The sequence below is a fragment of the Pezoporus wallicus genome, unplaced genomic scaffold (genome assembly GCF_028554395.1).
Source record: "Pezoporus wallicus isolate ANWC-B61680 ecotype Strahan unplaced genomic scaffold, APGP_CSIRO_Pwel_v1 contig_6382, whole genome shotgun sequence".
Taxonomy (NCBI): Eukaryota; Metazoa; Chordata; class Aves; order Psittaciformes; family Psittacidae; genus Pezoporus; species Pezoporus wallicus.
Window position 1 is genome coordinate 854,339 of NW_026638015.1, and position 14,481 is coordinate 868,819.

General features: G+C 37.2%; 1 protein-coding gene across 1 annotated transcript in view; it reads right to left on the minus strand.

The window, feature by feature from the left end:
- The window catches only part of MYBPC3 (myosin binding protein C3), a 59,680-nt gene that overhangs the window by 42,412 nt on the left and 2,787 nt on the right, over positions 1–14,481 (minus strand). The window contains exons 2-8 of the mRNA XM_057408886.1: positions 8,382–8,648; positions 5,849–5,944; positions 5,501–5,587; positions 5,205–5,353; positions 4,143–4,260; positions 2,843–2,891; positions 1,555–1,599 (exon numbers count right to left, since the gene is read on the minus strand). Coding sequence (XP_057264869.1) covers positions 1,555–1,599; positions 2,843–2,891; positions 4,143–4,260; positions 5,205–5,353; positions 5,501–5,587; positions 5,849–5,944; positions 8,382–8,648 — 811 coding nt within the window. The remainder of the gene's footprint in view (positions 1–1,554; positions 1,600–2,842; positions 2,892–4,142; positions 4,261–5,204; positions 5,354–5,500; positions 5,588–5,848; positions 5,945–8,381; positions 8,649–14,481) is intronic.

The window sequence follows — 14,481 nt, forward strand, 5'->3', positions numbered from 1 at the left end:
AGTATAAATCTACTCTGAAAACTTAGAGTAAGGTCACTAAAATAACTTTTTTGGGGGGGTTTAATTGCTAAAAATTCACTTCAGGGATTTCATATAAAAGTGCTGGGAGTTACACTGAATTTCATGACTATTGATTATTCAATTTAGGGGAAAAAAAGGTCTTTTCTGTATTCAGACAAAGTTCAGAAAGTCAAAATGGATTTTCTTTGTCTCTGTCTCCCATCATCAGTATTCAACTGCTCCTTGGCATTTCTGTTGTCTTGAGTATGAAAATCTGCTGATGCTGTCTTACAGCATACATATTTGTCCAGCAGCAACAACGTACATTTAATTATTGTTTTATACACAGAAATGATTCTTTTTAGTTGTGCTGGTGGTGATGGTAGCTCATGCTGTTGTCTATACCAATATATGATGCTAGGTGCTTCAGAGAAAATCTGTCTGTAGAAGTGTAAACCAGAATGTCACGAAAATTCAATATTGGAGGAACAAATATTTCAAAACATAATAGCCTCAACAGGAAAATTATGGGCATTTTAACAGTATTGTTATTAAGTGGAAGAGAAACAAATGCCAAACTTCTTGTGCTGCTTGACAATGCAATGTTAGTGAGAAAAGTAACGATCTTGAATGAGCATAATTTTGAATATGTTGTGAGAAGAGCTCTTTTTATTAAGAAAAAAGCCATCTTTACTTCTGTTATTACTCTCAAAGTAGTACAGTGCTGCAAAGGATCATTTTCTGGGTATGATGCTCAAATGGAAAAGTGTATTTTGGCCACTTTGTTCCCTACTTTTAGAAGATTTTCAGTGTTTGCAGGCATAAAATGTACATGAGAATCATTAGTATAATACCAGTTTTTGAAGGGGATTCTTCTGATTAAGTACTCAGGAAATCAGAATCTACAGCTGGGAGAATAACTAGTCACCTATTGTTTCCCAGGTGGTAGTTATATTAGATTTTCAGGAAAGCCTAGCAATCAATGTTTAGGTTTTCTGAAGAATAAGGCCCTAATAATTCCTTTAACATGCACAGAGTTAAGTCTAATCTCAGAGTTCCTATTTTTGTTATGGTAGAAGACACTGGGATCAAAAAGGATAGGCTGGGAAATTAAATGATACTTGGGTAAAAAGTGTGCTAGGAAACAATAGATTTTCATCACATTTCTGTGAGCAGCGGCAGTCTCCGTCAGGATGTGGTCAGTAGAGAGGAAAACATGTAAAACATCAGGGGCAGACATGCATGTAATTTGAAGTTACTTTTTCTTGTAACAGTGGTGAGAAGATGCCACTTTTCAAACACATGCATTTTCTGTAGATGAATCTGCCTCTCTTGAGACTATCAAACTACTCTTTTCATTATTTATACTCACGTTACTAGTTATTTGTATGGATTTGACTTAGAAAGACTACACACCATAAACAATTATTTATTTGGAATTTAAGCTGCTGTTTTGTTTTCCTTTTTTTCCGCTTATTTTATTTCTTTTCCTAAGCAGAGAGAGACAGTTCATTGTTAGACTGGAATTTGTCTGCTGACACAGACAGTGGCTACCTGAGGAAGGCTGAAGTCATCCGTCTCCCCCCTCCTGCTAGGCTCCTGAGTGAAGGTATCAAAGAGAAAGCTTCAGATTTAAACAGGTCACTTCAAAATCTGGCTCCATTCTTACAGCAGAAACTGAAAATCTGAACAGCCTGAAGCTGCTCACACTGCACTCCCTCTGAACTGATTCTAAATGCTGTGCTACCAAGAAGAGAAACTTGAAGCCTTATTTCACTGCAGTGAAATAACTCAATGCAGCTATGCACCGATTGTCCTCTGTTTAATAGGCATCACAGCAAGGCTTGTCAGCCTCCTGTAGATGGATTTGACTGTAGATAAATTCTGTGAGTCTTTTTTTAGCTCTTTGCAATATAATGTTAAAAATGAAAACAAAACTAAACTAAAAATTCATTAAAAAATAGAACTTCTAGGGAAAAACTTAAGAAGTTGCCATAGATGATTTGTGTCCTGTGTTAGAGAAATAGTTTTCTGTTGGAATATTCTTGGTCTAGTAATTTTGCAAAGATACATAAAAACAAAATGAGAAACTGAATCACACAAAGGGAGAAGAAATACTCAACAGTGAAAAAAACACGTGGTTATTGTCTGAATAAGAACCCAACCAGTTGTGCCTTTTTTTTTTTTTGCTAATAGAAGGCAACGTTATTCCATTAAGTCATTTATCAATCCAGACAGTATGATAGATGAGGGAGAACAACCTTTTCAGCACCAGTTCAATACCTTGCAGTCTTTAATATCTAAGACCTGCATGTATCTGAATTTTTACACAGGCATAGTATCATTGACTTAATTAAATTAATATAATTATAGAACATGAAAACAAACACATTCAAAAGGCTTATATTAATATTATCAGTGATATGCTGCTCACAGACCTCCCATCAAACCTCACTTCTGTTTAGCAAATGTTTGTATTAAGGTATATGTAGTTCCTCAAGCCAGACCACATCAAGACTATGCACCACACAGAATCTTTTCTTCTCTATTGGCCTACATCTGAAGTGCTCTTTACAGGTCTGAAAAATAAAGTGCTAAAGTTCTTGGTAGGATTCTACACACTATCAACTGAATAATTGAAGACAAGTATGATTGTTATGCTAATACAAAGTCTAAACTCTATTAGATGATTTCTAGAAGTTCTGTAATATTTTAATAGTAGAAATATCTTCTTAGTAGACATCCCTATCTTTGTGCTTTTAATTAGCTTTGCCTAAGAAAGTAATGAATGCTACATGGAAGTATAATCTGATCTACATGAGTTTCCACTGTACACACTCACGTGCGTCGGAAGGCAGTGCGAATATCCAAGTCTCCAGGTATCGGTGCTTCTGATGTGACAAAAAGTGATGAATAAGAATGGGAAAGTCAAAATAATGCAGAAATACAGTGCTATTTCTAAAGCTTTCCCTTTGCAGATCTGTTTTTTATTTTCTAAAGGTCTTATGTTGTAAACTGTGATCAACTACATATTGAAAGATTGAAGCATCATCTTCAAACAGTAATTAGCTTTCAACATCCAGTGTTCCGTGTGTAGCTTAGCTCATGTTGCATGCTTTATAATAACCTGCAACATGATGAACTGTCTTATCTCTTCTTTGTCAGTTCTCCTGCTGGTAAATATTAGTTTCAATACTGGCTTCACAGGGTATTAAAACACTAATGAGAAAACCACTGCGTATCAACTGAATATTATTACTAATAATAAATTATAATCCGTACTCTGAAAGCAAAAATAGATCCCTGGAAATATTTAGGTATGTACAGAAACTCCAGCAAGGATGCTGGACAGGGAGAACTTTAGTGATCTGTTCTAAACTTCTCTTGATCCGAATAGGTGTCCTGCAACTACTGGGAGAAAAACTGTTCTCAGTCACAGCTTCTAAGTCATGATTCCTACAGCCAACTGGTGAAAAACTGAACATTCAGCTCTTTCAGGTGGTCCATGTTTATACTCTTTTATGTAAAGTCTTCCACACCAGGGGGAAATCACTGTTAAAATGTCCTTCCCTTTCAATTGCTGATAAGCTTTTCAGTCGAGCAATTGTGAAGGTGGCACCCTGTATTATGTAAAATAAGTCATTTAATCTTACAACAATTTTACATCTCAGGGTGCTTCTGCAGGACTTGAATTTATTGCGAAGAAAGGAATTAGTAATAGTGTCACATGTTTAAATCTTTCATTTTTCTCTTTTTTTTTTTCCAAGTATCCATTTTTAGTACTGAACTTTTGCCAAAATAGAATGGTGCTCTCTATTATTCTAATGGAATTAAATATCATAAGAGAATGGATCTGAGACTGGAATAAAGCCAGAGAAAAGTTGGGCTGATTTGCATCTTTCTGTTTGCTTTCTTTAAAAGCATCATGGTTCTGGCTTGAGTGACATCAGTGTTACTTCTAATGCTCTGTATCGCTGCCAACCCATCCCAGTTCTCATCTGTGGGCTTCTGTAAGTGTACGTGTAGCTCTTCAGGTCTATGTTGTCTAGTAGCTATGATGTACCAGAAAGAATTGGTGGTGGGCATACACAAAGGAAAAAAAAAATGAAAGGAAGGAACAAGGTGGCAGGAATTCATCTTACCATTGACTGTCAGGTTGAAATTAGAACTATCAAACTTGTCCTTGGTAGACACCTCACATCTGTACCCTCCTGCAAAAGTCATGTTTGCTTCTATGATTTCCAATTCAAAGGTGTACACCTGGAAGAGGCACCAATGATAGAATTAATGAGCTCACAAATGAAATGGTGAAATAGAGAGAGAATACAGCATATTAAGTCATGGAGAGAAACAGATGACAGGTGAAATATGCTTCTGTGTCCTTTTAGAATGAAGAACTTCTTGAGTGTGTAAATCATTATTATCATATAAATTACAAATACCCCCTCAGTTTAGTAGGGATAGTTAAAGAGTATTATCAGTACAGGTCTTTCAGAGGATACAATGCTGTATTAGCAAACTATGCTTGTGTACTGGTGTGTGCAGTCATATTGTAAACAGGAATAGAGCTTTCATTAAACAAATACAGCCTCCACCGTCTATACCGTACGCTTGAAAACTCAGCAAAAGGAGTGGCTAATGTAAGCAAGTCTGTTCCATTCCATCCAGGAGAGGGTAGTAGTGTTTCATATACCACACAGGATGAGAAGTCATGGTACAGACTCTCTGGTATTCCTGTTTGTGTATCTTTGAACACACTTGTGGCAAAAATGGATCTTACTCAGCTATTTAAAGTAATCTAGACAATGCAGGAAAACAATAAATTCCAACACTAGTAGCTAAGTGCTTGCTCTATTAAAACCAAGATAGTCCATACTTAAATATCTGTCTGATATATAGTTTTCTCTTAAATATAACAAGTATATACTACTTGAGAGGAAGATGAAGGGAATCCTGCAGTAGGTAGTGCAAAACTTGCTCCCTGTGTCCTCCATTCATTTTCTCATTTCACCATCGATAAGGTATGCAAAAGTCTGTATGTAGTGCTTGTCTCTTGTCTGCATAGTCAAAACATAGACTTCTGTGCGTAAATATAGCATTGTGTACACCTTTGGGTACCTAAATATCAAACCATTCCTACATTTGCTTATATTTTCACCAGATTAGGATCTAGAAGACTGAGAACCTTACTCTGCCAGCTGTACCTTGTTATTTCGATCATAGCTGTCATGTAGCTGGAGATGTTTCCCCACTTTGCTTCCCAGGTCCACCCACTTTCCTTTGAACCATTTCACTGATGGTTTCTTCAGCAGGCTCTCACCTGCCACTTTGGCAGTGAATGTGATGTTTCCACCTTGTAAGGGAAGTGGGTGAAAATAAGATTATGAATAGTGTTTAATTTATCTGTTATATCACTGCTGCCATCCTGTACGTGGAAAGCTAAATAGTCAAGCAACAGGTACAATTTACACACATCACTTGACTCACATTTTTTACTCACCAACAGTAACTTCTCCATCCTGGGGTCGTGTCACAAAGAGCCCAATAGGGTCCAGAGGCTCTTCTGGTTGAGTCCCGGTAGGTGTAACTGAAATAAACATCAGAATTACAAGTTGGACCTTTCTGCATCAGCTTCTGTTTCAGCCTACGTAGTGAATTTCTTGTCTTCAAAATATCTCAATATGTTTCCTCTGTCTTTGAGATTCCTTATTCTTTATTGTCTGTCATTCATCACTAGTGGTCTGCTTTCAGCTACTCTCTCTTCCTCACTGACCCTAAGGATTCCCTATTTCTGCTCTTCCCTTCTGTTAACAAACCAGACTTGGTAGCAGCATTAGTTCTCTATTACCTTCTGTGTTCTGGCTGCTTTCTACTGGTGGCGCAGGTGGCTCTGAGGCAGCTGGGGCTGGAGCAGCTTCAACAGGAGCAACTGTCTCACTCTTCTCTGGAAATGAATGTAAGCCAAGATTAAAGAAAATCGTGACTCTACTTCCTTTCTGAAGAAATCTTGTACAAAAGCAGCTTTAAATATGTGTTAGGAAATGCAGAGAAATTAGCTGTGTCTTTCTAGAAGTGAGAGGATGTGCTGGAAGCAGAAGAGGCCTACTGAAGCTGGATGAGGGTCTTCCTTTTGCTGAGCTTGGAAAGAACTGATGCCTGGATTTTTACATTACATGGTTTTGATGCGTAGAAATTCTGCTGATCAGTAACACTATTATTTGATGTTAACTTCAGTGGTCTAGATAGAAAAAGTAATGTAAAATGATGGAATTATTCTTTTTGTAAACAATTTGCTTCTTCGTGAGATTTTGTTTTACTGCTGTTGGAATGCAATGTTCCAGATGCTACTGCTGTGTGCAGCGTGGGAAAAAGCTCCAGACACTCCTAGTAATTAATATGGAGAAAGTACTTCATAAATTCATCTATCGTTTCCTCCCCTGGCTCATGGAAGTTTCTGGCCTCTCAATTAAAACATGACCTCCCAGACAAATTCAGACAAATGCATTTGGCAGAATGGAGAACATAGAAATGTATGAAAAGGGAGTAGGAGTGAGCACCTGGGGCCATGGAGGGAGGTAGAATTTCTTGAAACAGATCAGTTGCAGCAAGATTATTTTTTTCCATAGGTAGTGGAGCCACTTCCAAAGGGCCTCACCTATCTCTGAAGTCCCACATGCACTTTCCCAACTATTTACAATGTGTTTTTCCCCAGGGATTTCAGGTCCTGTTGTACCATGTGATGACTGATTTGAGTGGCACCTCTGTCACAAAGGGAGGTGGCTGTGTCTGGACAGGTTAGGGGACAATTTCCATTTTTCCAGTTATTTTTGTGTGTGAAAATAATAATGGAAGATCCAGTAACTCTTTAACAATATAATCTTAGTAATGTCTGAAAAACAAGACAGTATCAGTGAACATGTGAACATGAGCCAACCACACTCTCAGAAAATGTGTGCCTTTTACCTAAACTGTATTTGTGTCTTGAAAGAAAGGAATGTGATTTTAAATTGGTATTATTTCAATACTTACGTGTCAAATTATCCCACTTTTATTGTTAGAAGGTATCCCATTGGATCTTGGGCAAATAAATTTCAACTTGATTTTTTCTGCAGAGAACTAAACATTATTTTAACAAATGTAATGTAGATGCTCCCATAGCTGGGATGTGTAGCTGTTTAGAAAAGGCTTATTTTGAGGTATCAACATATAGTGTATATAAGAAACTTATCTCTCCTTTGGTATCTTACTATCTCCATCATGAATGTGTGCTTGTCAGAGGTGTATTGTTTATAGGTGAGGATTACACTTCCAAATTCAGTAATTCCATTATTTGTAGGCTGTTTGCCATTAGCAGGATCTACCTGGAACTTACCTGCAGGGCAATGAGGAACATATAACTAGTATAATATGTACCCATTTATTTTTAGGATGAGACAGTCAGTAAGATGATACTTTTATAAGTTCTGGCAGCTGTTAAATTGTCCTAATCCATATTAGGATTTAGCCTGTCATGCAGTGTCTTTTCATCTGGAACAAGGTGTCTTATCTCCCGTTAAATATTCACCAATATCTTTTCAGTAAGGCTTGTCACCAGAATAAGGATGGAAACTTACAATACCAGAAGTGGTAAACGGGGACCACTTTGGAGGGGCAAAAAAGGAATTGAGAAGGTCAAAATATTGCAAAAAATGAATGATTTTTCTATCCTCAGCATCTTCAGACATTTTTTATGAGGAAATTCCAGGGAATTTGGCTCTTTATATTTTTTTCCCAGGAAAAGTCTGGGGAAGCTTTTCAAATTTCCCATTGAACTGCTCCTTTAACGCATAAATAGCAATTGTAGGGGATATACAAATAATACAAAACTTACTCTTTGCATTCAAGTCCCTCTTGAAATACGTGTTTTTATTAGCAGGTGATTTTGAGACAGTTTTGTGGAATGTATGAGCTCCTAAAACATTGCAGCATAACTTGTAATAATACAATTTTTGTATTTAAATAAATTTAAAAAAAAATGGAAATGCCAGGCCTAAGGTGTAAGCATCTTAGTTTAGGGCAGGTTAGGTTAGAGTAGCTTTGCTTTAGTTCTCAGTGGTTAAGTTGAAAAGCTTGACAGAATTCTAGACATACATTGAGATTTCCTCAGTGGTCTCCACTGTGTGGACTTCCGATATCTGGAAATGGGTGGTTTAGCCACAGGAAATGTATTCCTCAGCTTAATGTCAATGAATAGCATCAAATAATTGAGTGAAACATATGTATCGCTGGTAGAGAAAATTGACAGTGTTAGGACAGGCTAATTCCCATAGGCCTCATTCATAAAGGTTGCATGTGGAACTGAAAATACTGATGAAATTAGAATTGCTTAGGAAACACCGTACCTGGTTCCTTGACCTTGAGTTCAAATTTAACTTTGGAACTTCCAGCTATTACAGCATATGTCACATCATCTTCTTTTCCTACATTATTGATCGTCAGGGAATGCTTGTTTCCATCTGCTTTAATGACATATTTCTCACTTTCGGTAATTTCTGTGCCAGCTCGCTGCCACTTCACCTTGACGGCAGCTTTTTCTGTCTCTGCTTCAAACACAGCTGTGCTTCCGGCTGTCACCTCTGTCGTCTTCGGCTTCTTGGTAAATGCAGACACTAAAAAAAGAGAGAGGGCTCACAGAGGTCTGGTTTGCAGTTGTGACCTATCTGGTGTAGTCAGCTGCTGTGGCTGCAACAGCTGTCTCCTTGCTCTCCCATCTGCCCATGTAAGATATACATTACAACACTTTCTACAGAGAAGTTGTGAATTGTCTTTATCGGGTTCTGTATCTGAGATGTCACATCTTCACCATATTGTCATGAAATAAAATGGATAGCAAACTTACCTCCCTGTCCATCTTCCTCATTCTTTCCCCTTAAAATGAACTCTGATTTTTCATGAATGAATGTTTTGATCTACAACAACATGGAATGATGTGTATTCTTATGTATCAAACTGTCTACAATGATTGCCATGCAGTTTTATTTAGAAATATTAATTCGGTCCTAACAGTTGCTTAATACAGTTGTTAAAGAGGACCAGGATCTGTTTCTCTGACAATATTGCCATTTATGCAGTAACGTGTGACCTAATATAGCACAATGAATGAATGGTTCATCTTTAATCTTTCTGTTTTGACTGTTCAATATTTTAGTGCACATTCCCGTGATGGCCTTTGTAAGTTTATACCAGCTAAATAATATGAACTGTGGTTTGCATTCAAATGTTTAATCCAGCATTAGAAGTTAAACTACTTGCCTACACAGAACTCTACAATAACTAGTTTTCTAATTACTTACAAGGTCAATCAAAATATTTTCTCTATGTGTCAAGAACCACTTATAAGGCTTATAATAAGAATGAATGAAATTATTAACATCTAAGGTGAGCAAGCATAAAGCACATGATGGTTTAGGTCATATGTAATCAAAGTAGCTCAACAGATAGGACTTTGGAAAGCAAGCAATATATTGTGAGTTCGTCTATTAATAACCTAATCTTTCTCAAGATTAGATTTCAATAAGGTAACTGATTTTATTAATTTTTTACTGTGATTTATTTATTTAGATTTCTTCAACTTTAATCAAGTTTTTTATTTTATGCTGATGTTCTGGTCTTTCTGATATCTGTTCTCTTTTCACGAATTGCCATAATCTATGGTCATGTATAAAAATACCAGCAATTAAATTCTGATTCATACACTGGATGTTTTTCATGCACCATTTTGTCATCTTTTTATTGGCTTACACCTCCTTAACCAGGCTTTTATAAACTATTAGTAATTCTATTCAGATTTAATTATACATGTTACCTCTGTGGCAAATTATCTATGTCTCTCCTACTTGGGCAGCAACAAGAACTCTTCCAAACACCACAACAATGGTTATAATTAGCTTTAAACTTTTGGTTCTGAACTTTATGTTCAAGAAGGTGCTTTAGCTAGTATAAATATTATATTGCTAATAATACCATCTGATCATTGCACAAACTCTCTATTCCTGTAGCATGTCTTCAGACTGCATAAATTAATTGACCTCAGTGGATTTGCATTTTCATTGTATATGCAATGCACAAAATGTAAATGCATTTTGCATATACACATTTGCAGTGTATACTGTACTGCTCCCTACTACAGTGTAATGCTCCAGGGCCTGTTACGAGTTGCACATCTTTTAATATAGTATTGCACCTCAGCAGGGTATACTTTGATGCAGTGTATCATGTATAACTGCAGAAGAGTTATTGCAGACATTAGGTTTGATGCACACAATTCAAAAGGTGGCCAGGATACTGCACAGTGGGGAGCCAGGTCTCTTCTGGAACCCACTCTTGAAATACCTACTGCCTGGCTCCTTTCCCTATGACGCTAGAGATAAAGCAGCAAAGAAGCATGCTTTTTGTCTCCGAGTGCTATCATCATTGCTCTTCCATTTTAGCACAAAAGAATCTATAAATATATTAATTACTTAACAGCAATGTGGCCTGTAAAGATTCCAGCCTACAAATGGCAGGGTTTCAAGACATGCGTACTTGGAAGTAACTCTCTGATCTGCTGCACACACTGCAAAGTTTCTTACATTTACTTTAGATGACTCAACAGAAACAGATTGTTGACCAGAACTACGTGCACAGTGAGAAATCTCCACCACCACCTACTATTTCTGAATTTTGGGAAATCTAAATACATATGCAGAAGTTGCAAGTAGGTCTCCTTGTCTTTTTTATCTTTCCTCTCTCCCTTTCCTGCCAAAAGACTAATTTCAGTTCCAACTCAAAATTATTTTGAATACTTCTAATGCGTAAAATGGGAAAGCCCCAAAATCCTCCCCATGGGAACAAAGGTCTGCTAGAGCAATCGTTAAGAACCCACTTTTTCACAGGGAAAAGGCACTCTTAAGAGTCATTTTCCTGCACTCGAGGTTCAGAGTCAGTGAGTGACAGTGTCCAATGCAGTGTGTGTCTGAGTCCATCTGTGTTCCCTTTCGTCTTTCACTCTCTATATTTGTAAAGGAAGAGTAGCAATGTACAGCTGGAGATTTTACAGGAAATTTCATTGCTGCAGGAGAGAGTTTGCTGAACAAGCATGTGAAGAGAATGCCATCAATCTTCCTTCTGCAGGAAAAATGAGCTGCTTAATAGAAGAAAGAGAAGTGAGAGGTCAGGTATTCCCACTTTCCTTCATTGTGGCTGCTACTTTAAGTAACACATAAATCCAAGTTCACCAGCAGCAAAAACTTGGTTTTGTTTCTTGTGCAGTTACTCCAACTAATCCAGCCATTTCTTCATTTGGAATGTTTCTAAACACTACCATTCTAAACTTCTTGTCTATATGAAAACCTCACTTTTGCCTGCTTTTATCAGAAACACACTACCCATTTGGCAATCTCGCACTTCAACATTTGGCTTCTACCCAGATACTCCCCTCTGGGTTCCATATATACATCCCATACTCAAAACACTCTTTGATACGACCACCACCATCAGGCTGTGGAAAACCCAGTGACTGCGACACCTTTCATGTGATGTTGTGGAATGTCTTGTAGCTCTTGTGCCTGTCAGGCACTATCACACGTTTATCCAGATTCCCTGTTGAACATGCCATTGGGCTGAGACACCTGATGACTGAGTAGGCCATGTCCTCTGCCACCCACTTTGACAACTCTCTGCTTTCCAGTAAATTCTAAGCCACCCAGCACAAAGGGAGAGGAAGGTGACATTAGTACTAACATTCTATAGCAATTCTGGAGAATGAGTTACCAGTGCTGATGATGACAGGAATTATTGAAGGGAGGGAGCGTGAGAAGTATTCTCTGTGTGTGTGTGTGTTTTGTGAGGATGGAATTGGAATTGCTGCGGAGAGTTTAACATGGGGAGAGAAGAGTTATGTGGAGCTAATGAAAGAAAATGGGGCTGGAGGCACTTTTCAACACTTCACTTCTGAGATCCCTGACATTCCTAATGACTTCTAGCTTCTGTAATGCAAAGAACTTCATATAATTTCTGAGCAATGTAAACCAGCAAGTTTCTACCCCAGGCAGAACAGGAAGCAGGCTGCATGCGGTCTGCAGTCTTGCAGAAAACTTTGTGGTGGCTAATGCTGCTGCTACCACAACTTGCTTGCAGCACCCATCCTTTAAAAGTCTTGTAACACCTGACAATGTACACATCAGCTGTACAGTTATGTATATTGCATGAGCTACAGCTTCAACAGAAAGCTCTGTTCTGAGATCCATGATCAGATTGCATTTTGATAGTGATTGATTAATAAAGTCTTTCAAACAGGAGGATGAAAAAATATAAAACACATTTGCTTTTGGCCAAATTAAACTAGAATGAAATTATTTAAGTTCTAAAAATAGTATTTTCCTTCACTTTTCTCCTAAATAAAATAACAAAAGTAGTGTTCTGGCTTCCTACTGCCACCATTTATTAAATCATCGTGATAGCACTTTCATGTTTTCTCCCTTACTTTCTGACCTGCTTTGAAGCAATCTCTTTCTAACATCCACCAGCAACCTAGTTCACTATTCTGCTTCAAAACTTGTTCATATTCTCCTATACAAAACTCTAGAAGACAGCTAAGCTACTACTCAGGTCACTATCATACTAATCGTTATTTCCTTTGCTCTCTTCTCGAGCTACCTATATGCTGGCCCTTTATTTTGTAAGTGTTTTGAGGCAGAGCCTGCTTTCTGTTGCCTTTGTACAGCATCAAATCATTAGTAATAGCTACTTAGTATCATTTTATCCTAATAAGAATAAAAATTAGAAGCCGGCAGAGACATTCCTATTTGATTATTGGCAGAAAACATGGAGATGGAGAGTATATTAAAATAATCCTGAAATAACTGGGATAATTTTAATTAATAGCTCCATTCTTTTAATCACATGGCTTGTTAAGAATCACTAGCATTAGGTGAAAACCTATTCCTAAACCCACTGAATTTCAAAGTATGTGTGAACTTTGTGAAATTAAAGTGAGGATGAAGTGTAGATTCCCCAAGAATGATTTTAACTCAATGAAATGATAGAGAGAAATCTTCTTGTTGTTTTTTTTTTGTTTGGCTGGTTGGTTTTCTTTGGTTTGTTTTTGTTTTTTTTTTACTTCATCCTGCTTTCCAGAGTGGTGGCTCTGACTTCAGCTCTTCAGCATTCATTATTTGTGATGTGTACAATGAGGAGAGGGAGATAAGTAGTTAGGGAGAGTGTGTGTTAGATAAAGGCTTTCAGATGGTATTTCTGCCTTTCTGAAATGAAAACTGGTAAAGGTATAAATGTTTTAGCAAAATCTAATGTATCATCTGGTTGAATGCACATGCTACAAGCTGCAGCAGAAATCTGTAATGGGTATAATTAGAAAACACACTCAGGTTTTCTCTTACAATGCTGAGGTATCTTACTGCTCATTCTGTGTATTTGGTATTAAAATAAGTACCGGTCAATGTATTTAATGTTACAAAAGTAGTATTATCCATTGGAATTCCTTAATTTGTTAAGGCTACATTTTGAAAATTTATCTTTGATTTAATATGTACACTTGGCATCTAATTTTCCTTTTATACCATTTGCTCTTCCATTGAGTTAAGAGCCAGACTGTGGATAAGCAGACTTCAGTAACACAGCTTGTAAATTCCTTGCTGAGGAACTATATAAAGATGCTGTGCATTCCTTGGTCAGGACCTAAGTGGCTTCTTGCAATTACAAGCTTAATCATTCCATGATCCAAAAGCTATTGAACTGCTCAATCTTATCATTCCTTGCCTACTTCAGCAGCTGAGATTGTAAAGTCCTGTAACATGAGCAACAGGCAAGGAATAGTTTCACTAAGCAGGGCCACCTCTCTGCATCCATCACACTTTCTGTAAAATGGAATGATAGTGTTCAGTTTGCTCTGAATCTTAACTAACAAAAGAGGAAAAGATATCTACATGAATTATTACTATTTATATTGGCATTACTATAATGCATAGAAATTATCATGGAGCAGTGCTTTACTGTGCTAGGCGCTTGCTAATACAAAATGATGAGTTTATATTGAAACTGAAATTGTACAGTTTACTCTGCATTATGCAACATTGATTATTATTAATGCCAAAAGCCTCTGTGTATTTACAAGCCAGGTTATTTATAGACCAGTGATAAATTTCCTAATCTGAACTGCAAAATCTAGACCTCTCAGTCTGTAAAATATGTGAATAAAAATTGTCTGATTTTCAGAGAAGGTGAGTAATACCAGACTTCTCCTTTTCCAGATATAGCAATGCACTCGTTTCCCATTAAGTCCCATTTATCTACTAAATTCGGTGTTTAAAAGGTCAGCTGTTTCCTCTTAATGTCACAAAATATTGTTAGGAAAATGGTTGGGGCTTTTTTTAACCTTTCTGAATTTTCACAACAAAAAAGAAGCTATCAAAGCTTTCCAAAAAGCTTTGGCTTTTGGCTTTTCCA